Below are 27,814 nucleotides of genomic sequence, written 5' to 3' on the forward strand. Positions count from 1 at the left end.
AATGTTCTCATAAATATCAATAACACGCGGACAAATGGTCCACCGGCGCGGCTTTCTTCTCATCATAAATGAGAGCTTCCAGAGATATTGTAATCACAGGCACCTGAATTTAGATAATAAAAACATTAAAGGGCCACTTGTGGACACAGATGGAAATGCTTTGGATCTTATTCGCTTTTATTCCCATATTCATCACATATTCATTACTCGGAATGGCTCTCTGCTGCTACGCTCGTGATTTTCTTTTTTTACTGCTCTTTTCTGCTGTCGGTGCGAGAATTCCACTCGTTTCAGTTTCATACTGTGACTCTTACTGTTTGATCAGACAAGGAAAACAGATGAACCTGCAATTTAACAATAATTGACAGCACTGGAAACATGAATATTCATGAAGGATGTTCATGAATATTTAAAAGGACTGAATATTTAAAAAAAAGATTAAAAAATGTTCTCCTCTCTAGTTCTTCTTTCTCTCTTTCTCTCTCTCAAGGTGAATTCTGTCTGAATTTGGTGAACACGCTGAAAGGCACACCCTCTCTGCGTCTCTTCTGGACAGCTCTCCGCCCACTTCTGCAAGGAAGGGTCTTGTACACACCGGACACGCCCTTTACACGACGGATTATGGAACAGGTACCATCAACAACATTCACAAATACACACTAACACAGGTTTTGTTTTTGACAGCTTAGTCATATTAATACGAATACCGCATCTGTATTACATACATAATTAATCATAATATACTCCTAAGAATTACACATCAGCCAGTTGCTATATGCAATAATAAAGCCCATATGTATCTCACATATAAATAAATCGCTTAATGCAATAATAATCAAATACCATGTGTTGCATCAGTAACAATATACAATAATTATATTCATTATTATAATATAGATGGAATTAGCTGCATTCGATAATGTATTTGGTAATGCATTAGTAATGTTTTATTTCATATTATGGCAAGAACTACTCAACTAAGTAAAGAAAAAAAATATTTTAAGAAATGTAGGATCCTAAAAAATTCAGGAATCTTAATTTCAAGTATCCTCAAGAACAGTTGCAAAAGACCATCCAAAACGTTATGGTGAAACTGGCTCTCATCAGGACCACCCCAGGAAAGGAAGAACAAGAGCCTCAGAAAGCGCAAGTCAACAATGCTATTTTTAAGTAACTACATGATTATTTGTGGTTCTTCATAATCTAAATGACTTCAGTATGCATTTACAATGTATGAAACAAGTATATATATATATATATATATATATATATATATATATATATATATATATATATATATATATATATATATATATAGAGAGAGAGATTGAGAGTGAGAGTGAGAGTGAGAGTGAGAGTGAGAGTGAGAGAGAGAGAGAGATAGAGAGAGAGAGAGAGAGAGAGAGAGAGAGAGATATAGATATATATAGATATGTATGTATATATTATAATGAATACTGAAGTCATTTAGACTATGAAGGAACACAAATAATATACATATATATATAAAAACATTGGAAGTGTTTTTTTGTGTGTAGATAAGTATTAATATTTGTATGTAATAATATAATTTGCTGCATGTTATAATTAGATATTTTTGCTGTTACAAAACATTTTTGCCCTTTTTTTTATCAGTTTTTGACAGAATGTGACCATTTTACTTCACATTGCATCAATGTGTATTTTAAATGAACCAAGTGCTCCACACACACGCACGCGCACACACGTGCACACACGTGCGCACACACACACACACACACACAACTCATACCTCAAACTGTGAAAGGTGAGATCAAGCCAGAGTATCACATAATGAGGATCAGTATATGCACCCACTGCTGTGTGTGTGCTTGTGTGTGTGCTTGTGTGTGTACTTGTGTGTGTGCTTGTGTGTGTGCTTGTGTGTGTGCGTGTGTGTGTGCGTGTGTGTGTGCGTGTGTGTGCTTGTGTGTGTGTGCTTGTGTGTGTGTGCTTGTGTGTGTGTGCTTGTGTGTGTGTGCTTGTGTGTGTGTGCTTGTGTGTGCGGTGTGAACACAGTAAACAGAGATAATTTTGCACCCCTGGAGGTAGACTGATGGTGCTCCCTGGGGGTACAGTGAGTAAGGAAGTGAGTGGCACTTGGTTATGCCTTCAGATTAGTCATAGTCAAACACACACACACACACACACACACAGAAAGTAAGTGCTAAGTAGGCATAAAGTTTCAGGTTGAGTGTGGTGATGGGGTGAGAGTTTTATTCGCCACATGTTTCTTCACACCACACTGTGAACCACAGCTCACACTGTATGCTCGTCACACACACACACACACACACAGAGCAGAATGCTTATGTTGTGTGTGTGTGTGTGTGTGTGTGTGTGTGTGTGTGTGCTTGTATATGAGTGAGTGTTTTACTCTGTGAAGGATAGTGTTACTGAGATTACACCTATCAAGGTTTAGCTGATCTCAATCTGCACTATGTGTCCAAAAGATTGCATACACCTCTTCTAATGAACTCATTTATCTACACTTAAGTTGTGAACATTGCTGAAACAGATTCACAACGTTTTTTTGTCCCTTTAGAGACTTATTACTAATAGAATTGGACCTATTGGCACAATACCTATTGTCTAATGTCAGATGTGGGCTCCCACTGTAGAACAGTGGAACTCGGTGTTCCCTGGAATGATTTTGCTCTATCCAGTACTTTTGGGATGAGTTGCAGAACAATGCTTTAAATTATACATTTTTATAACTACTGGTATCATGTCCTGTGACTTATCCCATAAGTCAGTCACAATCTTTACCATTCACACAGTTCACGGCATCCACTGTGGGAAGTAGTGGCTTCTGTTATGTATTTTTGTTACATGTGACACCTTGCCATGAGCATGCTGACCAGTATTCAGCCTCACTCACAAGACAACAAATTACTACTTATACAGGTGTGGGAGTTTCCAAGCTGTCCCCTGAGCGAACACTTCATGATTAATTTGCACATTATCTTATATTGGCTTTTGGCTTGTTAGGGTATTGTCTAACTTACAATTAAACATTTTAATGATTTTAAAATGGCAAGATTAATATGTGATTTCTAAAGGATAATAGTATAACAAACAGAAAAACACCAACCGTAAAGAAATAGAAAAATCTATGTGTGCACTTCCCTTCTCATTGTGTGTGTGTGTGTTATGTTTGTGTAGGCGAACAGTACGTTCGATGCTCTGAGTAAAGTGCAGTTGCTGGCTGATGCCTGGCTGGAGAATGAGGATGAAATCTGGAAGTTCTTCCAGAACAGCTCCCAGATCAACACCCTGAGGGTAAGATCTATTCTAATCACTTTACCGCTCTTTTCTTGTTTAGCACAGGTGACAAATCCATTCATCACAGCACATCGATCTGCAGCTGCTGATGCATTGATTTTGGAATGTCAGAATCAATTATATTCGATTATAGTAATCCTGAATAAAGTATGCACTTGGTTCATAGGCTATTTAGCATGAAGAACGAACCTTAAACAAAAAAAAGTTTTACAATCAACATTAAACTTAAATTATACACTGCTCAAAAAAATAAAGGGAACACTCAAATAACACAATATAACTCCAAGTAAATCAAACTTCTGTGAAATTAAACTGTGCACTTAGGAAGCAACACTGATTGACAATCAATTTCACCTGCTGTTGTGCAAATGGAATAGACAACAGGTGGAAATTATTGGCAATTAGCAAGACACACTCAATAAAGGAGTGGTTCTGCAGGTGGGGACCACAGACCACTTCTCAGAACCTATGCTGTCTGGCTGATGTTTTGGTCAGTTTTGAATGTTGGTGGTGCTTTCACACTCGTGGTAGCATGAGACGGACTCTACAACCCACACAAGTGGCTCAGGTAGTGCAGCTCATCCAGGATGGCACATCAATGCGAGCTGTGGCAAGAAGGTTTGCTGTGTCTGTCAGCGTAGTGTCCAGAGGCTGGAGGCGCTACCAGGGGACAGGCCAGTACACCAGGAGACGTGGAGGAGGCCGTAGGAGGGCAACAACCCAGCAGCAGGACCGCTACCTCCGCCTTTGTGCAAGAAGGAACAGGAGGAGCACTGCCAGAGCCCTGCAAAATGACCTCCAGCAGGCCACAAATGTGCATGTGTCTGCACAAACGGTTAGAAACCGACTCCATGAGGATGGTATGAGGGCCCGACGTCCACAGATGGGGGTTGTGCTCACAGCCCAACACCGTGCAGGACGCTTGGCATTTGCCAGAGAACACCAGGATTGGCAAATTCGCCACTGGCGCCTTGTGCTCTTCACAGATGAAAGCAGGTTCACACTGAGCACATGACAGACGTGACAGAGTCTGGAGACGCCGTGGAGAGCGGTCTGCTGCCTGCAACATCCTTCAGCATGACCGGTTTGGCAGTGGGTCAGTAATGGTGTGGGGTGGCATTTCTTTGGAGGGCCACACAGCCCTCCATGTGCTCACCAGAGGTAGCCTGACTGCCATTAGGTACCGAGATGAGATCCTCAGACCCCTTGTGAGACCATATGCTGGTGCGGTTGGCCCTGGGTTCCTCCTAATGCAGGACAATGCTAGACCTCATGTGGCTGGAGTGTGTCAGCAGTTCCTGCAAGATGAAAGCATTGAAGCTATGGACTGGCCCGCCCGTTCCCCAGACCTGAATCCGATTGAGCACATCTGGGACATCATGTCTCGCTCCATCCACCAACGTCACGTTGCACCACAGACTGTCCAGGAGTTGGCGGATGCTTTAGTCCAGGTCTGGGAGGAGATCCCTCAGGAGACTATCCGCCACCTCATCAGGAGCATGCCCAGGCGTTGTAGGGAGGTCATACAGGCACGTGTAGGCCACACACAATACTGAGCCTCATTTTGACTTGTTTTAAGGACATTACATTAAAGTTGGATCAGCCTGTAGTGTGTTTTTTCACTTTAATTTTGTGTGTGGCTCCAAATCCAGGCCTCCATTGGTTAATAAATTTGATTTCCATTGATGATTTTTGTGTGATTTTGTTGTCAGCACATTCAACTTTGTACAGAACAAAGTATTCAATGAGAATATTTCATTCATTCAGATCTAGGATGTTATTTGAGTGTTCCCTTTATTTTTTTGAGCAGTGTATTACAGTACATAGTAAATAGTTCCCACCTTCACATTGGTGTTTTTTTTTTTGTGGACTGTGTGTCTTTCATTAGGCCAAATGCATCTTAAATCTGGATTATATCTGTATACAGCCAAACCACATAGAAATGCAAGTGTAAACACATCCAGAATACAAATCCAATTGCTCAAACCTCTTCAGGTCTCATATAAATTTTAGACACTTGTTAGAACAGTATAAACACATCTGTCTCTCCAAGACACATTCAACAACCGAAGCTCCTCCCAGTACAACCACACAGCAGTTAGCTTTCAGTCTGACAAACCAGTGATGCCTTTGGCAACCAATTATAAGTGCATGTGGTTCAAATCTCACCAGGATACAATCCAGATACTAGGTACATGAAATGACCAGGGCATATTTAATATAAACAGGGTAAAGGGTTCAGTAGTCGCCCAAATTTTTTTTGCGTAGGTTCAGATCAGTCTAACTTTTTTTATGTATAGCAGGCCAGAAATTCAATGAAATGAAATGACCAAACAAGACAAAATGTGTATTAATATGTTGAGTTCATGCTCTCTGCAATGAAAAAAACAACTTAAAAGTTCCAGACTCTCCCAACTTTTCTTTTTTGTTTGTAATGTAGTGTGTGATGCTGGTATGAGTGTGTCAGGAACATTGGTGTTATTGTGGTTCATACACTGTGTGCTCTCACTGACTCATCCTGCAGCCTTTGATCAGTGGTCAGGACCTTTGTTGGCTGGATAGTTTAGGCTGTGTAAAAACCCTGCTGCTCTGCTGTGTCTGATACAAACATACCCACACCCCACATGCTACCCTGAGCACTGTCCTACCAGCACCACTGCTGTGCTGAGGATGGACAACCACTAAAGCATTATTTGGTCGATGGTGGTCCTACTCTTTCTATTGTTTAATAAATTGCACAGCAGAATCTGAGTGCACTTATTGGTGTTTCAGATAAAATCGCCAGAAGGTCACAGTATAGGACACACCTACCTTGTGGTTCCACTTTATAGACAGACCACTTTATTAACCCCAACTTTGTTTCTCCCCTCATCGGCCACTTTATTAGAAACACCTACATTGTGGTTTTAATCTCTGGTCACTATATTATAAACCCCCTACTTTGCACTTTGATTCACTGGCCACTTTATTAGAAACTCCGAATCTGTGCTACCACTTATTGTCCAACTAATTAATTTAGAACTTGTGCTTTGTATCTCCAGTCACTGGCTACTTTGTTAAAAACACATGCTTTGTTCTTCTACAAACTGGCCGCTTTATTAGAAACAACTACTTACATTTACTCACTGGGCACTTGAGCTGCAAGTGATTAGTCGATATAATCGTCAATGTTAATTATTTAAATTAGTCGACTACAAATTTCATTGTCTACTAATCGTTATTTTTTAAACTTTACAGCGTTACACAAAGTGCTGGTGACAGAAGCGCAATGCGAAACACAGTTTACGCTCAACTTAGTTTGTGTCTCCAAAAGTGCCCAAACAGAACAGATCACATATTTACTTTTTATGTTTAAACAACAGTCAGACATTTAAATGCCTTTTAAATCTCATGTTCAGCTCTTTCTATCGTTTTTAGAGATAGAGAGGACATAGCAGAAATAATTTAAAAAATAAAAAAATAATCATCAGATTAGTCGACTACCAAAAGTATCATTAGTTGCAGCCTAATGTGCACTTTATTGGAAACACCTACTTTTGTACTTACTCATTGGCCATTTAAAAAAAAAAAAAAAACACCTCGTCTTTTTTTCCCCACTTAGTGGCCACTTTAAAAGAAACATCCACCTTAAGGGCTACTTTATTAGAAAAACCTGTTTTGTACTTCTATAAACTGGCCTCTTTATTAGAAACATCTAACTTGTGTTTTATTTATTTATTTATTTATTCTAAATGCCTACCTTGTGCTTCATCTTATTGGCACTTTAATTGGAAACAGCTTGACGTTGTACTTCCAATCACTGGACATTTTATTGGAAGCTTCTATTTTTTTATACTTATAGATTTATAATTTACAGTAATTTTCAGTAATAACTGAATTTAGCACTTAGTTAATTAGTGGTCAGTTTCCCAGTCCAAAGTGTTCAGCTATCGTAGCTCTATAGTCAGAACCTGGCTGCACAGTCTCTAACTGTACTCCAGCAAGGTGTTTCTAATAAAGTGGTCTTTATATGCAAACACAATGGCAGTTTTAACTTTTCCAACTACTATCTATAGAACACTGAGTGGTGCCTCAGTGGGTTCGAATGGCTGTGAAGTGTCACATGATGAGCAGGCAGATGTCTCATTGGCTGAAATGTCATGTAGTGACACTGCTGTCCTTCTCTGCCAATGACAACATGGTCATCTGCGCTCATCGCCTGGCTTCTCATTACCCTTAGTGTAACCTTTACACAGATGTGTGAGACTATTCCCTCTGTTGTAATTTTCTCCTGTGAATATTCTCTCTCTCTCTTTCTCTCTCTCTCTCCTTCTCCCACTACCTCTCTCTCTCTCTCTCTCTCTCTCTCTCTCTACCTCCACCTCTCTCTGTCTGGTTTAATTATTTTGGGCAGTTCTGCAGGTAGCTATGCCCGCAGTAATAAAACCCTGTTTGATATTTGATAGAGGCATATTTTCCCTCCCCACTGTTACAGAAGAATAATGAAAAGTTTAATGGATGGAAATTTTCCACCAGCAATCTCGCTCTATCTTTGCTGTGTTAATGAACAGAGATTAAAGTTACTAAATGTGGCCGTTTTCATGCTTTAAACCAAATCTTTGAAAGGTCCTGCTGAAGAAATTGAATATGCGGTCTACACTTATCACTAAATGCACTGTAAAGGCCAGTGGTGCTGATTATCAGCTTTTAACATTTGACAATACCATAGAGACCACAGCTGTGGCTTTATTTTTAGAACATTTCCTTTAGTATTGGTGACTTTAAAAGGAAATGAAATTAAAATGGTGATTAAAACTCTGCCTGATGCCTAAGACAATATGGCCCAATCCCATTTCACCCCTTGGTCCTACCATTTGTTTTCGAGTGTAACAAAGTTGGAACAAAGTTAGGGGAAGGGGAAGGGGTGAAATCTTCCCCCTAAGAATTGGGACAACCCTTCAAGCACCCGCTACGACATCAGGAGTGCTAGAGTTCAGTAACCTAGCTGCTGGTTAACTAGTTAACACTATGGCATTGAAAGGGGTAGATGGTGCAAAAATTCATTATTATTGTCAAATTTCTAATTTCTCTGTAAAGGGGAGCTAAAATTGGTTTTGATTAGCTTTTATGTTTTTTTAATTGTCCATTCCACCTTAAGTGCTGTAGCCCCTGCTGTCTGTTGCACCATTTAAGGTGGAACAGGAAAGTTAGCTAGCTACTGAGACAAACTACTTATGCTTATTATGACAAATTTGGCTATAAAACATTAAAACAACACATTCAAATATAGACAAGGAAAATATTTACATTTGTGGGTTTCTTACCAGTGATTCTCATACCCCTTTGTTTTAAGAGTGCATCTGAAAAGTCTCCAAAGTCCCTACACTCAAAAAAAAAAAAAAACTCAACATACAATACCACATTATAAGCAGTATCATTCTATACACTACCGTGTAATGTTGTAAGTGTACTCCAGTGCAGTAGTATGTTCTGCAATAATAGTCTGTATTTACTATATATACAGATGGCTTTGAGTGATAAATAAATGGCTCATTTGATGGCACTTGTTATTATAAATAAATCAACATAAACAAAGCGTCATCTTTCTCAGAGTTATACACAATGCTGTAAGTCTGTTATTCTGCATAAACTGCCTTTAGATTTCTCTGTGGAGCAACTCCTCCAGACGCTCACACAGACACACTTCAGCATGATGTCATCTCGTAATGTGATCACCTTCATAATGGATCAGCCCCAGGCTTCATTAATCAGCTCAGAAATGACAGGAGTGGTCCCTTCACACCTGTGTGATTGTGTGTGTGTGTGTGTGTGTATTAGTGTGTGGGAGGGGCGATTAGGTAACTGTGGCATTGTTCTACATGATTATGCTCATTCAGTCGCAAACACACACACATTCATATTGTGGGTCACACACTTGAAACAGCGGGGCAATTTGCATATAAATGAGCATGTTTTCATTAACTCATTCACGGCCAGCTGGAACGCTCCTGCTGTAAATCAGGTGTGTGTGTGTGAGTGTATACACATGAGAGAAAGAAGGTGCTGGTGTATTCTTGGCACTGCTGTATCCAGAGGTTCTTTTATACCACATGTGAAGGGAAATGATAAAGGAGAGAACAAGGGGACGGAGTTGAGAAAAAGCAAGAGGACGGAAGTGTGTGTGTGTGTGTTCAGTGTAGTAAGCCACGCTGAAGAGAAACAGTGCCATCTAGCTTAATGTTACTAATTGATTAGAGAGGGAGAGAGACGGAGAGAGAGGTAAGCAGCACACGGACTATAATGATGTTAAAAATTGTGGTAGATTGCTGAGTGCTAGAAGGTCTTTCATTCTTCCAGAGTGACCATTTATTTCTGCTTTAGGGCAGATTATCATTTGCAGTGTTCTCTCTCTCTCTCTCTCTCTCTCTCTCTCTCTTACTCTCTCTCTCTTTCTCTCTCTGTTGCCCAATCAAGATAATAAAACACCCCCCTTCCCTTTAAGCTGAAAACTGCAGTCAGGCGTCCTTCCACAGCTTGTGTTACTTGCCCCAGCATAAGACAACTAACCATGTAATGTATAGATTAGGAAGATAGGTTAGGAAGATAGGTAACATATTTATTTTTACTTGTAAAAACGGATAAAAAAATAATAAGCTTTAAATAAGCGAAGAAAAAAAACATAGCGCATCCAACAAGAATGAAAGCACCATGTTTTATACATCCTTAAAAACATGCCAAATGTAGTAGGACATGGAACTAGTACCATGACTAGTTCTTATACGTTTTCTATGTCTAATGAAAGCTAAATAATGTATTGAAGTGCATGTAATCACTGACTAAGTCACTTGTTTGTTGCATGGATAATTCTACGTAGATGCCAATCATTACCACCCAATGCCTTTTATAATGTATTTCTGGTAAACACGATACACTGTAAATAGAGGACTTTCTTTCTGATTTTCTCTACTTTTTAAATTTACAGTGAAGCTATATGGCTAATGTAGCTAACCAATTACTGAAACTTATTGTTGCTAACCTGACTGCATAAAGCTTTACACCTGCCTTATACTTAATGTGTTAAGGCAGCAATGTTATCTTGATGTTTAAATCTGGAATAGTTGGAAAAATGCTGTTTTGATTCTCTTATTGAAATGCTTGCTAATATTATTTTTTTATTCTAATCTAGACTCTCCTGCAGAACCCAGTGTTCACAGCAGCTCTGGACCAGCAGCTTAGTGGAGCCAAACTCTCTTCTGCGCTGATCGGCAATTTTCTTTTTAATGGGCAAGAGAAGGACCGACCTCCGGGGATGCCATCGTTTGATTGGAGGAACATCTTTAACATCACCAGCCAGGCAGCTAGACTTCTAAAGGAGGTCATGGGGGTCAGTAGCTTTCAATAATTTCATACTTTCTCTTTTGCAGCCATGTGTTCCGTATGCCTCAGGGACCTTTTGTTATATTCTCTAGAGCTTAGGATTTTCTCTGAGCTAATGTACCGCTCATGCTAACTTTTACAAACTCCTGTAGATCTGTCGATCTTCAGATATGCAATTCAGATTTTTTTTTTTTTTTTATAGATCTAAATGTGCGAAGTTTCTTACTGTTACACTGGTCAAGGCCAGGTCTGATCAAGTCTGCATGCGAGTAGATCTCTGACAGTTAAGTTTAGTTAAATCACTGCAGAGCGATAGATTTCCAGGAGCAAAGTTGATTGACATCTCTACAGAGCAGTAACTCTCCATGAGCAGAGTTTGATACTGTGCCACAACAGATTTCCTTAAAAAAAGTTAAATCCAGTCTCTCCAAAGCAGTAGATCTCCAGGAGCAAAGTAGATTGACATCTCTGCAGGCGGGAATTAATAAAGACTGTGCCACAAAAAGACGTCAACTCTACTGAGAAGTTTCATCTAGAAGAACAACATTAACTTGAATGTCTCCAAGGCAGTTGTTATTCCCCCTGTTTGATTTCAGATCCTCATGAGCTGACTCTAAGCTCTGCAGGGTAGATCACCAGGGAAAACATTGAAATACACTCAAACTTTACAGGGCAGTGTATGTCCAGGAGCATGATCCTAACTCTGCAGCTCTCCAGCAGCAGGGGTAGTTATGAACTCTGTGGGGCAGCAGATCTTCAGAAGCTAAACCACTGCAGATCTAATCAAGGGGAATAGCACGTTTAACATTAAAATATTTAGAACAGGAGCTCTGCCAAACTAGGAATGATTTTTGAAAGGTTTCAAAGTACACAAAGTGTACTTTTTCAAAGTGCCACAACATAAAATTCAGATTTATACTTTCCACAATTTTATTGATCTGTCATTTGTCCTTCCTTTCATATATTATTTCATATAATAATTGATCTATATGAAATAGGTCATCCTATGTAAACCTTTGATAACCTGGCGATACACTATGCAAAAGGGCTAAAACTATAAGGGATTCCAGCAACAGGCAGAGAAAACACAAGAGAAAACACTCAGTATGTAGTGCTTAGGTAAGCAATACTTCGCAAAGATAGAAGGTAAACAGACATATATTTATACACAGTCTTGATTACAAACAGTTGAAAGTAATTCTAGAAATTGGGTGACCCAGATTGTGAAAACGGTCATTGACTAAGTCCTCCAATGCAGGTGGAAATGTATGAAAAGTGAATGAAATGTATGAAATGTAGTCATTAGTCAACATGTGGACAGAAGGGAGGCCTGCAAATGTGACAAATATTCTATTATTTACATTTTACATTTTCTATATTTAATTGGACATTTTTAAGATGTTTTATGTGTTTAGTAATGCTACCACCATCCCTCCGTATTATATAAATATGTAAATATGTTCACAACCATTGATTTTAAATTATTTTAAATGTTAGATTTTAAGCATTTTAAATGTTGTCATGTTTTCCACACAAATGTATGGTGTGGATCAGTGTCAGTGAGCTTTCTGATTTACCATGCTTATGTATTATAAAACATCTGTTCTATGCGATTCATTAAGCATGTGAAGAATGGCCGTGAGGTGAAAATGAAAGAAGTTCTAAACCCAACCCCCCCTGCTAAAAGCTACAAACAGGAAACACGGGGACACTATGAAAAACAGAATAGACTAATTGAATTGAAGTTCAATTTCACCACTCAATTGTTCACCTATATAAACACACACACACATACACAGACCTTTGCAAACCTCTAAGACCTCCTACTGATACAGTATGTGCTCCTTAGATATATCAATTCACTCTGCAGGCTGAGTCATAGGAATAAAATCTCTTTTTTGTTTAATTTCCTCTCTCTGTATCTCTCTGTCTTTGGCTATTGCTTCTTTTCCATCCCTCTCATTTACTTTGCTTTTAATTCTGTGTTTCTTTCTTCCCTTTTTCTTGAAATAGATAGTTGTAGATCCTGGTGGACTGATAGCCCTGATCATTGAGCGAGCAGTATTTATTGTTCTTATGACCATGGCTGCAAGTTGAATAGCCGTAATACAGTGCAGTGCATGAAAAGAAGCCCTTATTGTTCATATATTCTTTTAGAAATAGATTACCATTGAAAACACACAGCCTAAAACAACCTTGCTTTCTTTTGAATAATTTTTTTTTCTTAGAAAGGAATATTGTATGTTTTTCATCTAACATATGCAGCTTTCTCTTTACTTTGCATTTCAAGGGCATTGTTTGGGATATCTTCATTCATAAACCACTATCTTTTATCGCACACAGGAAGAAGAACATTAACATAGTTCCTGAGGTGGTTCAGTTTTCAGTGTGTGTTTACCATGTATTTTGAAATTGTGTGTGAGAGTCGGTGTAGGAATATTTTTTTGCTCAGTGTGTTGGTGTAGATGTAGATTAACTACTCCTGCTGAGTGTGTGTGAGAGTGAGAGAGATGCTGTTGAGCATTTGTGATGAGTGTGTGTGTTTATAATTTGTGTAAATGCATATTACTACAGTAACAATGTAAGAATTTAGAAAACGTACAACAACGTTTTTTTTGTATATATGAGGCTTTATATTGCTGAGCCTCAGACACAGGCTTTTACCCACTTACAGGCTTTTGCCCTTTCACAGGTTTCTGCCCATTCACAGGCCCATAATAGGCTTCTGCTCGTTCACAGGCCTCTGCCTATTCAGAGGCTTCTGCTTATTCTCAGGCTTCTGCCCATTCACAGGCTTCTGCCCATTCACAGGCTTCTGCCCATTCTCAGGCTTTTGCCCTTTTGCAGGCTTTTGGCCCTTTTTTAGGCATCTGCCCTTTGACAGGCTTCTGCCCATTCTCAGGCTTCGGGCCCATTCTCAGACTTTTGCCCATTCTCAGGCTTTTGCCCCTTCTCAGGCTTTTGCCCATTCTCAGGCTTTTGCCCATTCTCAGGCTTTTGCCCAGAGTCTACAATATTACAGTAAGTCAGTCCAAGTCCATGACCTCAATATATTTATGTATATGTGTACCTTGCAGCAAAAGCTTTGTTGTGTGGAGTGCTGGCTGCCTGTGAAGGAGCTCTGGATAAAAAAATACTCAGTCTGTTTCCTCACACGCCAGGACACGCTGGCTCGTCTCACCGGCACTGACACACAGCATCCAGCCATCGCTTCGTTACCATATCACACCTCTCCTGCTGAAGCTGTATGGCTTCCTGCAATGCTTTGTGTCTGGAAGCCACATTCGCTCGCTCTCTCGCTTTCCCCCTCTTTTTTCTCTCTCTCTCTCTCTCTCTCTCTCTCTCTCTCTCTCTCTCTCTCTCTCTCTTTCTCATGTCTTAAGGCTATGCCCCCTGTGGTTACCAAAACAAATATTGCGTGTTGAAAGCGGCGGTGCCTCTCTGATGGGATGCGGAGCACAGTATGTCACGGTTGGGGACGGTACGTGTGTTTGTGGGAAGAGCAGGAGACACGCCTCTAGAGAAGGATTCTGTTAGAGCCCGGCCTGGTCCCTGTCTGATTTCACACGTTACTGCGGGTCATTACACACTCTCTCTGGGGAGGCTGAGTATGAATAACAGGGCTAACGCAGTGTTTCTTAAGACCGTGTTTCCTTGGCAGTACGAATGCACCCAAGGCCGTAGTTACCGATGCACCGTGTCTAATTGATCCCTAATTGCACGTTTACTTCCGTTACAAGTATCAGTAGTGTTTTTATCCCTTGGCGATTTTACACTGTTAATTTATATTTTTAACTTTAGCATCAGTGCATGTGTTGCAAGGCACAAGAACAGTGGCTTGCAAAATATATTCATACCCCTTGAACTTTTTCACATTTTGTCACATTACAACCACAAAATTGTATTTTATTGAGATTTTAAGTGATAGACGAACACAAAGTAGCACATTCAGTAATTGTAAAGTGGAATGAAATCATGGTTTTTAAAAATTTAATAAATAAAAAAAAAATATATAAATAGAGTGACATGCAAAAGTATTTAGCCCCCTTTCCTGTGAAACCCTAAAATAAAATCTTGTTTGGTTAATTTTCTGACCTAGGCCAAAAAGGTGCTTTTTGTGGTGTTATTTCATTGTTGTAACTTTTTCTTTAAATCATCCACAGTTTTATTCTCACATTGTATTTAAAAGTATTAGTGTATCAATCATTATCACAAAATGACCAAAATCCTAAAACTTAATCGTTGGTCTTGAATATAATAAGATCAGGAACATGGCATTTTTTAATTGGTTGTGCTTGTTTTTAGTATCTAAATTGCTTGTTTATTAATTAAATCTAGTTCTCACTTTTTATTCTAAATTTACCAGTTCATAAAGGTCCAAATCTTATAACTCCAGCTGAAGTTAAATCCCACATACTCCATAGACCAAATGGTGGGTCATAATAAACAATTTACTTTGCAAGAAAAATATATATATTTTTAATTGTTTATTTTCAGCGCATTGAATTGTTTCTGACAGGTTTTTTATATTTTATAAAATAAAAGCTTTCAAATTAATTTGCTAAATAATAAACAGAACTAGATGTCTATCAGTGTCATTGTTGACACATTTTTTTTTTGGCATTGTGACATAATTATAGCACTCATTATTTTAACTCAGTGTAAAACATGTAAAAAAGAAAGTAAATGGATTGAAAATAAGTTGACATTGTTTTACCCAATAAACAGAAACATAATTTAAAGTTGCTTTGGATTCACCAAAGTAAAGTACAGTACAGTTCTGCAGCTTTAATGCTGCTTCCAAGCAGGGGCAAACTTTTTTTTTTATTGGGACACTGATGTGAAAGCAAAGTACACAATGAAAAATCTGTGAATACTTTGTGAATCCAATGTTATCCAAAGTGCCTCGAAATAAGGTTTTAAAATTAACTTCAAGGTCAAATAAATCCAGCAAAAAATATCAGGGACACTGAGCGCCACGTTGTAATGGAAAATACAATGTTAGAAACTGATTGGTAGAAGCTTGAGCAGAGAGCGGAATTTAAAGAATGATTTTGTATGATTTTCAGTGCAGAAAATATAATCCCAGTCTAATTGGTCAATAGCTTTAGATCAAATGTCTTTCACCATCTTTACACTTAAAGCTCTGATTGGTCAGCCTTTTTTAAAAATTTATTTTAAATTCATACAACACTGATTCCCTAAAAAAAAATAAATGCAGCATTATAGTATTTTAGTTTCAGACTTGGTGCGAAAGATATCAGTAATACCTGTGTTAGTTACCAAAAATAAATGTGCATCCTTTTCGTCAAATAAAAGTTATACTGTGTTAGACAGCAAGGTGTAATACACAACAAATATATATTTTTTAATTTTATTGTCCTTGGGATGTAATATTAGTTTACCAACAGAGACCTAAATCAGAGTGGTTAATTTGGAAGCCATGAGTCTCCTGAGCTGAACGGTCACGAATCGACCCCATATTTATCACCATATTGTCGCTGTCATTAAAACAGTAGTTGATAAAACAAAAAAAGGAAAAGAACACTATTTTTAGGAGTTTAACAAGAGAACTGAGCTCTGATTTAAATGTTTGTGTGTGATTTTAGCAGCTTGAGGAAAGATTTGCCATAAATATCCTCAATTAATAAATGTCTAGCTTTATTTACATGTAAAGCGACATTAAAAACAATTCCGCTGAGAGTTTCCAGGGGATCGAGTGCCACTTTAGAGAATCCTTCTGGAACAGGATGAGCATCATATTCATTTAAAGTGGAGCGTGGTTAAACATGAGTATGGATAGATAGCCGACATGGGTGACTTAGTCAAAGAGCTCTATATTAATGAAAAGTAATCAATACTGGAGCTGAATCAATGTACTGGGGAGAAAAACATGGAAAAAGGTTTAATAGAGTAAAGGAGTGTTCACTAGGGATCTACACAGCCATTGTACTCCATAAAAAGGACAAAGATCAAGCTGTTTTTAGATGTTGAGGCCATTTTTAAGCTAGAATGGCCATGGATTGGTTTTATAACACAGTCTAAATTGTCCCCAGGGATAAGTTTATGCAAGTCTAGGTTAGGAAGAATGGATAATTCACAGCCTATTCACAGGAGATCTGTCACAGTGGAAAACAGCATCTTCTGTATTGGTGTAAAACTGTGCTAATAAAAAAATAGTGACTCCTTTTGCACACTGGACCTGCACACCATACATCAAACATGTTCAAAAACATCAAACGTGTCCAAAAACTGCTTTTAATCTTATGTGCAAATGCTGGAGGTGAAATTTTGGCAATAGAGTAGGAGTCTTTATTATTCTGGAGCTAATGCCATGTTGTGGACTAGAGAGGTTTAAACCCCCCCAGCATTGAGACCAATGTGGATCAGTGTAACTCCAGTGTTCTCATTTGAGTTTTTCTGCATCTAGTTATATGTGTGTACACTGTATGTATGTGAGGTCGACTGGTAGCAGCGCTGGTTCTGCTCGGAGAAGTGCTGGTTTTAAGGAAGTAAGCACTTGCTATGCCTCTTCTTCAGACACTTTGGTTGAAGCAGGCAGTCGCTGAAGATGCTCTCAAGTGGTGTCAGTGTGTCCTTTATGGGATGAGTGTTGTTGTCAGTCATGGATGACAGTTTAGCCATCATCCTTCTCTCTACTACCACCTCTACCGGGTCGAGGGGACACCTGGAACAGATCTGGCCTTCTTTATCCGTTTCTTAAGTCTCTTCCTGTCTCCCGCCAATAAACTTTGATATGCTGATATGCCTCATAACTTGTAAAAGTTTTTCCCACTTCTAAAGTTTATAAAGATTATTGTGGCATTCATGTACACTCATCTCACAAATATGAAAATTACAACAGGACAGTTGGATGTATACCGAAATACTGAAGTAGTGAATTTGAGTAAAAGTTACTACATGTTGTAGAGCCGTGTCTTAGTCTGCTGTGTGTGTGTGTGTGTGTGTGTGTGTGTGTTAGTTGCACTGTGTCTTGTCTGATATTCATTACACACAGTGCAGCTGCTAAGCCCCCGCCCAGGCCTGTCAGCCATGACGGCTCATTAAAGCAGATTGAGGCGAAGGTGCAAACAGATGAGACTAGCCCATGGACCTACAAATCAGAGCTGTGGTCCTCGGTCCGTCCACCTATTCCCTCACATATCCATCCATCAGTCCATCCCTTCGTCTATCCGTCTGTTCTGCTATTCTCTCTGTCCATTTCTGAACATGTGCTCTCAACACTGCTTGTCTTTTCTGCCCATCATGTGAAGTTCAGCTGTTCTTTTTTTACTTGCTGCCTCTTTCTTTTGCCATCTGGTTTTGTCCATTGTTTGCAATGTGTTTCACAGTACAAGAACAATACACCCTATTTTATATGTTATATGTTTTGACCTTTGGCATACATTGACATTTTATGTCATGGTGCAGAAACTAGTACTGTGTCCCATGACTTTTGCCATGTCCTGAGGAAGCTAAGGAGAATTCCGCACTGACCTGCGGGATGTGTTCGTAGGGCCTCCTGTATTAGATGTGGGTGTGATTTCTGTTCATTTCTTGTGGGTGTGATTTCTGTGAACCCGCAGTTACATTTGTTAACATCGACTGCACTGTCCACTGTAGGTGATAATGCCTTTTATCACATGAAAGACGGATTTACTATTTTCTACTATTTTTTTTGTTATTAACAGTAATAACTTTGGCTTTATATGGTTTCATCCTTCAGCAAAACAACAAGAAACAACAACAACAACAAAAAAACCATTGCTGCCCATCAGACTAGTAATGTCAAGCATATGTCAGCTTTGTATTTGGTGAGATAATATAGAAAGCAATAAAAACAAGACCACGGGCTTTCAGGTTTGCAGGGCTGTTCTGTCCATCCATCAATCTGTCTGTCTATCCACCTGTCCATCCAGCTACTTTGTTATTCTCTGTTCTTATTGTTCAGCCTCTGCTGTAAGTTTCATGTTTTACACCACCACTGAGAGAGGCCTTTGTGTGTACGTGTGTTTGTGTGTGTGTGTGTGTGTGCTTGCAGTGTTTTGATCTGGATAAGTTTGAAGGCGTCTCCAGCGAATCACTGCTTGTGCAGCAAGCTCTGAAGCTGCTGGATGAAGAGAGGTTTTGGGCCGGGGTCGTCTTCACTGACCTTGACTCTGGTGAACCCTCGCTGGTCCGATACAAGATCCGCATGGACGTCGAGGACACCGAGAGAACCGATAAGATCAAAGACAGGTAGGCTGAGATGTTTTCACTTTTTGTGTGTGGGTTTTGCTGGTATATTGTGTCAGACAGCAGTGCTGCTGGAGTTTTTAAACATCTGAACTAAGAATAGTCCACCAACCAGAAACATCCATCCAACAGCATTTTTCTAAACAGATTCACAGTTGCCTTTTACTATTTATCATTTTAACTTATTAACTTATTATTGTTCCCAAAAAGTTGAAGCACTGAATACGACATCTATAGAATAATAAACAACAGATAAAACAATAACAGTTCACTATTAATATGACCAGCAGTTCTAAAACCTTTGAACGGCTGTCTGTGTGTAGAACAGCAGGGAGCCATATATTATTGCCTGCAACTCAAAAATGAAGGCGAAATAGAACTGGCTGACCTTTTTCATTTCAAAAGCAGTATAGGCTTGTTATTCCTCGGACTGCTCTCTCTCTTTCAATGTAGAAAGTCTTTGTTCCTTTCAAAGTTCCTTCCTGAGGAATGTTCAAAATTGAGTTTTTGAATTCAGCTTTATAGTATAGTAGATTCATACGGTAGTTCCTTTGGCTGTATGTGAATTTAATGCAGCCAGTATATAATGGACAGGGATTTATGGAATTAAAGTGTAAATGAAAAAAAATAGGACTTTATTCAGAAAGGCAGCCCATAACACATTTTCTCCTTAATCAAATTAATTTGCAATTAAATGCATTACAAATAATCAAGATTCACATATAAAAACTGCAGGGGGATCTCAGTAGATATACTTGTGCTTTAATAAAAATAAAATATATAAGTATGTAATTGTAGTTTTTAGTCCTGCTAAATTTAGTATCAGATATCAAAGATAACCTGAAAACAAAACTTGAATTAAATTAAATGAATTAAAAAAATATCTTTAAATGTTTATTATTCGATTCTTAAAAAAAAAAACTGATATATTAAGAACCTGAGGTTAATATCATCTTTTTCCACACAATATCACCGAATTCGAGTCTAAAGGGTGTGGCCCCCCTGAAACAGAACCCATTCCAGATCCAGATTGTGACAGGAGGTGGTGAACAAAGTGCTGAATGCAGATGCTCTGTTAGCAGCACCATGGACAGCACTGGCTTCCCGGAAGGCAAGCTGGTGGTGTGAGGAGTGAGGTTCTCAGCAGCCCCTTTGGCCCCAAGGGCAACAAACCACTTGAAGGTGTTTTTCCTTCAGATTCAAATTCTCTGTTCTTCAGGTTTCAATTAATCTGATTTAAATTAGGTGTCTGCACATTAGCTTTTGTGCTCATAGACCAGTTCATCCAAATGAATCAAATTAAGTCAAATGATAACACACTGTAAACTGTTGCTGGTCATAAGCTAAGCTGGTCACAAGCATTGGGTTTATTTTCCACTGGTTGACCAGTTTTTAAACCACCAATTCCATTGTAGACCTTTTGAAAACCGAATACAAGCAAAACCTGGTACTGAATTGAATTTCTAGTAATAAAATTGAAGTTTTCCAGCTTAAGAAATAATCTTATGTAAGATTAAAGCTATCCTGTTAGCTAATGTTGTACCCTGACCAGATCAGTCTATACTAATGTCCATTATGTGTGAAATTCTCAAAGGTTTTAAAAGTATTGACATCCATTAATTATTTAGTATTATTTAGTAGTATAGATACAAGGGTTTTAAATACTTCTGTAGAAGATGAAGTATCAACTCAAGCTTTTAATCAAGTACAAATGTAAAAGTACTGCTTTCAAAACTTATTAATGCAATTTTTCACCTAAAATTACTTTTAAAGTCAAAAGCTTAGGCTGCACCACAGGATCCTATAGTGCACTACCTTCCCTTCCCAAAACACATTTTTCTAAAAGCCATAATGATTATAATGTTATATTAAAATGTTAATGTTGAAAACTGTGGGATGCGCTAGCTCATTGTAAATGATTACAGTTGCAATGCCAACATATTAAAGAAGCTTAGTTTGCACATTTGGCTTAAGTCCAAGGTAAGTTGCATGACCTGAAGTTCGAACCAGTGATCTTCGGATTATAGTGAGTGTCTTACTCCGTATTTCATTTTTTTTTATTGGAAATTTGAAGTGATCTCAATTAAGTGCTCCTGTAAAGTAGAGTGAAAAATGACCTTCTGAAAATGTGTGAAAGTGTCCTATTGAAAGCCCCACCAGTGCAGAATATGTTTTTTTTTTTTTTTTTTTTTGAGTTCCTTTCCAAGTAAACAAGCATGATCAAGTGCCCTTCCAATGATGAGAATAAAAAAAAAAACCCACTGAAGTAAATGAGATGCAATGCCCTACAGTGCTCCCTCTGAATAAACCGCATATCTGTACCTCTGTGTACACATACTGTACATGCTCAAGGACTCTTGTGCTGGTTTCTTTCAGGTCCTGGTCCCCGTCTGCTCGAGATAACCCTTTTAATGACCTGCGCTATGTGAGGGGAGGCTTTGTGTACCTGCAGGACATGCTGGACCGCGGGATTGTTCGGGCGCAGACGGGCATCCGAGAAACTCTGGGCGTCTTTGTGCAGCAGATGCCTTACCCGTGCTATGTGGACGATGCGTGAGTATAAAATATTCTTTTGAGACAAAGAAAAATAGAATTAGGCATTTATATCATTAAATAGTTCAAGCAATTAACAAAAAATTCAGTGCATAAAGGCCAGGGATGAAAGCCTAAGATAAATACCTGTGACCTCTGATCCTTTGTACATCATTGCATCAGAACAGTCATTTAGCAATAGCTGATAAATCCACACAGGCAAGGGATTGCTTTAGAATTGCGTGTAACTTTTTTTGGAATGCGTTCCAGGCTTGAAGTGCCAGAATGAATGTACGTTACCAAATTAAAAGAGGTTGACCATACAAAACATGTATATCTTGGGTTCATGGCTGCAGGTCTGTGACTTATTAAGTCAGTAAAATCTGTTCTGTTCATGCATATTCTGACTAAAGAGACCCAGAGGATGTTCTCCATCTTTCTTTTTTTCTCTCTCTCTCTCTCTCTCTCTCTCTCTCTCTCTCTCTCTCTCTCTCTCTCTCTCTCTCTCTCTCTCTCTCTCTCTCTCTCTCTCTCTCTCTCTCTCTCTCTCTCTCTCTCTCTCTCTCTCTATTGCCCTTGCACTCTAATTTTGTGCTCTGTTACAATCCCTAGACCCTGCCATTACTGCACACCAGAGCCTTATACAAATGTCAATAGTTAATATTAAAGTTTAATGCTAAATGCTTCCACTGCTAAAATGCTGGAAGCTCCGACAAACAGCGCTCTTAGTAAAAACTGCAGTGGCACATTGCAGCTAAAGCCCAATATCGCTGCTTTCATCACAGCTCAGTGTGCTTCCTAAATCACGACTAAGGCAAATGTCACACTAATTGAAGCTACGGATGCTATTTACACCTGAAATGAAACAAAGATCCATTGTCTGTTTTCTTTTTTGTATTTGTTTTCCCATCTGCAGCAGTTTAGTCCATCTGGTTGTCTGGGAGACAGGATAGGAAGGATTGGTGGTGTTGGTGGGGTGGGAGGGGTTGTTGACGTGGTGCTGAAAGCGTGTTATAAAGATATTAGTACAGGATTGCATTGCATCAGGCACCGATGATAATGCATTTATTGATCACGCTGTAACTCGGCGTCATGTTTTATAGATCTCACTCAATGCTTTTCTGCCCCTAACCTTGATTTCTAAGCATTGGGAGCCACGTTCTAAAAGAGGTGGTATAACATCAGATAGGGTGAATGTGTTGCAAATAGAAGGGCCCAAATCACATAAAATACATTTTTATGTCTGTTTTGGTATAAAATGGAGACAATATTCACAGACTTGCAGAAAGTGTCATGGCTTGGAAATGTCCACATTAGGGCTGCACGATATTGAAAAAAAATTACATTGCAAATGTTCTTTTTTCAATGATATATATATCATGATATTAAACAATCCAGGGCCCATGACGTCACCAGCCGTTTCCCCCACCCGCTCTCGGTCTCGCATCCGGACTGATCAAGAGCTGAGTCAGTGCCAAGCACTCAAAACCCAAGGAAAACCGCAATACAACAGTAATCGGGCCTTTAATCTGGCATTTAAATGGCGTTTTAAAAGGTAAATAATAGCCTTTTTGCTGGGTTTAAAAGCGTGAATTCAGCTGTAACTGGAAATATCTGTGCAAAACTGTTCTGTACTGAGGTGCACAGCTTTCGACTTGTGCGTTTACACACGTGTTCAGCCATGTGGATGGAGGCCATGCGGTTATCTCTTGTTTACTCCTGTTCCCCTCACACTCCCCCTCCCCTTCACACTTCTCGCGCAGGTAGCAGCAGCCTGTCACTCACACAGACACAGAGACAAAGCTGTGTATGTAGTTCTTGTGTCAAGAATCAAAACATTTGCAACATGACATGTTTGATTTAAATGCGATGACAATGCTTAAACAATATATTGTGCAGCCCTAGTCCACACCTGTTTAAGTTGTGAGCTGTTATCTAGTGAGTGGGGCTGATCAGAAAGGCCAGATAGTGGGTGCCAAATGAGTAAGGTATTTCTTTTCCAGTGTTCAACTGCAGTCACAACATAGCACCTCACAATTGCAAACACATGTGTGGGTGTTCCCAAGCCGTCCACTGAGGTAACAACACTTCATGATCGGTTTACATGCTGCTGCCCCATGACCCTTGGCAAATCATGCTTGAATGCTTGTATATATTGATACAGTGTATTGCTGAAATTTATCTCCATATAATGTCCATATTGGTTATAAGGGAGGGAATTACATGAATTCAAATACATGTTCACATGTTCATATATCTGAAATCTGTATGCTGCCGTATGTCATATTTCCATATGGGTAATCATAAAAAAAAGAGAGTCAGCCATGTAAAAGAAATTTAGATCATTTTTGGTACATTAATCTCCCACTGGACCTCAGGGGGAACAAAATAAGATACATGGAAAGTATATGACACATGCCCTTTAAAGTCAGTGACTCTCCTACGGCGAATCGTGTAACAGTAGAGGTTGTGACAAGGTAGGATTCAGCACCCCGAATCAGGCCTTCTTCAATTATGCATGTCGAGTGCAACAAATGGATTCGTGCCGCTCAATTCGGCAGCGAAATTGTACTGGATCCAAATGAATCGAGACTAATTTGCCACATACCTCATTTCTGGTGGTCTCAGCTACAGCTGTCATGAGCCTCTCAATGATGAGAACAGAGGAGCCTCGAAACTGGAACAGAATGCAGCATGGTCTGATTGGTCCCGGCACGCTCATCAGGCAGCAGGGGCAAAGTTTCATTTACCCACAAAATGCCCACAAGTTTGTATCCAGTCCAATATATTTGGATGTCTCAGAAATGTACTTTGAATTTTACCTGTGAACACACAGCCAACCAGTTCTTATAGTCACGCGAGACGAACTGGACAGCCTCCCTTTTGATATTTGTGACCGAAAAAAGAGACGAAACAGCAGACAGCTAGTTAACAAGCTGTTTTGCAACAAGCCAAATGAATAACAACTAATTCAGTGTTAAAACGATGCTGGCTGGCTATTCTCTCGTAAGGCACACATGTTGTAAACACAGAATTATGGGTAATTCTGGTTTACCAAGAGAGAAAAAAAAATTGTCCACAACTGAAGTGAAGTAAAGTTAGTACCACATGCATGTGGATGCTTAGCAACTAGCTACATGATGACAGCGATACATTTTTATGTGTTTGCCTGCCAGATCCCAGTTACATTCCTTTTAAGTCACAAATTACATTAATAAATAATATAATTAACTAATTTAGCTTAATTACAGACAGACGGCAAGTTTTACCCACAAACGTGGACAAGAGGACTTTTATCTTCCTTTATCTGTCTAGCTCATAGTGGTTAAATGAAATGCACTAACATACAATGCTATTTAATATTTTTGTCCATGACAAATTGTGAACGAGTCCTTAGTTAGTGCGAGTTTCTTTAGAAGTAGATTTGAACCAATTCTCTGTCATTAAGTAGAAAATGGGCAGAAGAATATTCCCAACTAGCACATGAGCACAGCATTAAGACTTATTGACCCTGATTTTGACCGTTTGTGACCAGAAAAATAATTCTTAACCACTCAAGCTACTTTTTTTTTAAATGATTGAGTCTAAAATAGAAGTAACTCTAGTAACATTCATTACTCAGGTTGAAGTACAGATAATAGAGTTTAAAAACACTTCTGTAGATGTTGAAGTATCAACTCAAGCTTTTTACTTAGGAAAAAGTGTAAAAGTACTGGTTTCAAAACTGCCTATAAATATAAAAGTAAAAGTATAGAAAAGAAAGAAGAAAAGATGGCATTAAGGACAAAAGCTTAAGCCACGCCTCCCCAAAACACATTTTTCTAAAAGTCATAATGACTATAATGCTATATTAAAATGATGATGATAAATTTGGGATGCACTAGGCTCTCTAGTGTTTCAGCTGCATAGACGCTGATTGAAAATGAATGTATTTTAGTACAACATACATATATTAAAGAAGCTTGGGTGGGATATTTGGCTTAAGTTCTCTTGAGTCTCTGCACAGATCATCTTTATACTAGGCTACATATGTCTGCTATGTTCTTGCTGAAGTGTGGGGGAGGTGGGTGGGGGTGGGACATGTGCAGGTGAGATGGATTACAGCATAAACCAATAGGGTGTCAGAATGGTATATGCTTATACTTCTCTACATCCAACCACAATCAGATTCACTCTATCTGGATGGAGAGATTTATCTGGATAGGGTTTTTTTTAAATGAGGAGAAGCCTTAATGAAAGCAGGCTGAAATTAAATGGGAGTGTTTTTAAAATGTAAGGAGTAGAAAGTTCAGATTATTGTTTAAAAATGTAAAGAGTAGGAGTAAAAAGTCGTCTGAAAAATAATTACTCCAGTAAAGTAGAGAGAACCAGTTGTTCTACTAAAGTAGCAATGTATTTGATCCATTTAGCATACGTCCGAGTTAAAGCTGGGAATAGTGCCACACCCGACTTTTTTTTACTCTATTACAATTAAACAGCTACCATTGTTAGCATGTTAGCATTGACCCAGGTTAGCTATATTAGTCAATGATAATGCATTACTTATTATTTTGTGCATCTAAACCCCATGTAAGCATGTTCACAGACAGATTTTTGAAACACTACTGTATGAGTGCTAATAAGCTGTATAATACTACTGCTTTAACTACTGTTGATATGAGGGCATCCATCTTGGATTCTGAACTGAAATTCTGACCTGTAGGAGCGTTCCAGTTAAAAATTCCTGCTCTAAACTAGTAAATTCTGAATTCCCAGTTCAAATTGAATGCAGCATTATTTCTCACGCAAGCTACAAGGCTAATAACTTTTCCCTAAATTTTCATCTGCTCTTCTCAGGTGCCCACATTTTTAGCCAGTGACCTCAATAAAAAAAATAAAAATTCAACTTCTTAACCAAGAGAAATGGACCAGAAGACCAGTAGTCACTGTGTGACCGATTTATTTTAGACCGAAACAGAAGTGGAGCTGCAGTCTGCACGTTCTTGTTGCCAGCTAGAAACAAGCATAGAATGCTTAGCAACTAACCGCTTGACAACAGTGCTAAATTTACATTTGTTTTGCCTTCAAGGTCTGTGGTTGAAAAAGCTCTTGACCAACTTTTGATTTTCTGTAGTTTTGCTACTTGAGAAGTATAGGGGGTCGTGTGATTCGAAGATTAAAAGAGGTTTGAAATGCCTACTTTGTTTCTCAGACCTTTTATGCTAGCTGGTTTATGCTAGCTTGTTTGCGCTAACCTGTACAGCATTTGAAGTATCCTCTTGCTCAATGTACCAGAGCTAATCTTTACTTGCCATACATTGACTCAAACTCCTTTTGCAAACATTCAGTTTTAAATTTGGACATTTTGACCTTTAAAATTCCCATTTACTTATCAGAGCTTTTTGTGCTAGCTTGTTTGTCCTAGTGATTTTGTAACTGTAGTAAATATACAGTGTGTCTAAAAAGTAAAAAAAAAAAAATGTCGTTTCTAAATTGAAATTTAATAATCTAGCCCTCTGTTTTTTTTTTTTTCTGGGCTAAATGCTATCATGACAACACCACAGCTACGCCATGTTCTCCAGAAGATACTGGTATATTTAGAAATCAGAACTGGTGCAAGTAAGTGGAGAAAAACTAAGGAAAACTCTGCCTTTATAACTTACCAATATATAGAGTTTATACAGTACCAGTCAGAAGTTTAAAAACACCATAAATAAGGCACTTTTTTATTGGTTTGAAATGTTCTGCATTGTAGATTAATACTAAAGTCATCCAAACTATAAAGGAAAAACATTGTTTTTTTTTAGTGAGTAGATCAGTTAACAGCTGTGCTCAAGAGTTAATTACTTGAATTCCTTGTCTCTTAATGTGTTTGAGAGCATCAGTTGTAAAGTTATGAAGAGGTTGAATTGGTATACAGTGAAGGGTCCTATTTAAGTAATGCTCTAATCCATATTATGGCAAGAACTACTTAACTAAGGAAAGAAAATGTCAGTCAATCTGGAAAATTTTAAGAACTTTGAAAGTATCCTTAGGCATAGTCACAGAGACGATCAAAAATGGTATGATGAAACTGGCACTCATCAGGACCACCCCCGGGTTTTTTTTTATTTCTCTGCATTGCAACAATGTATTTGTACATTTGGGTAAAAAAAGTGTTATTGTGTGGTAAATATTAAATATTACAAAAAAAATCATGTATAATTACCAATAATTATTTTTTTATTGCATTTGTTTTGTTTTTTTATTACATTTTAGAAAAAACATTTTATCCAATCAGAACAGTTGAATCTAAAGACAAAGTACAATCCATGGTTTTAAACACAAAACAAAATGAACCACTTCTGACACCAGTCTTCACATTATTACTATTAAATAAAATCAATTTTATTTGTTTTAGAGAGTCAAT

The 27,814-nt window shown here is 38.5% G+C and overlaps 1 protein-coding gene across 4 annotated transcripts in view; it reads left to right on the forward strand.

The window, feature by feature from the left end:
- Positions 1-27,814, forward strand: part of LOC103041974 (phospholipid-transporting ATPase ABCA1) — a 243,650-nt gene that overhangs the window by 101,847 nt on the left and 113,989 nt on the right. For all 4 annotated transcript variants that reach the window (XM_049472171.1, XM_049472172.1, XM_049472173.1 and 1 more), the window contains 5 exons: positions 491-630; positions 3,184-3,300; positions 10,469-10,666; positions 18,701-18,897; positions 21,271-21,447. In XM_049472171.1, the coding sequence (XP_049328128.1) occupies positions 491-630; positions 3,184-3,300; positions 10,469-10,666; positions 18,701-18,897; positions 21,271-21,447 (829 nt within the window). The remainder of the gene's footprint in view (positions 1-490; positions 631-3,183; positions 3,301-10,468; positions 10,667-18,700; positions 18,898-21,270; positions 21,448-27,814) is intronic.

The sequence above is a fragment of the Astyanax mexicanus genome, chromosome 25 (genome assembly GCF_023375975.1).
Source record: "Astyanax mexicanus isolate ESR-SI-001 chromosome 25, AstMex3_surface, whole genome shotgun sequence".
Lineage (NCBI taxonomy): Eukaryota > Metazoa > Chordata > Actinopteri > Characiformes > Acestrorhamphidae > Astyanax > Astyanax mexicanus.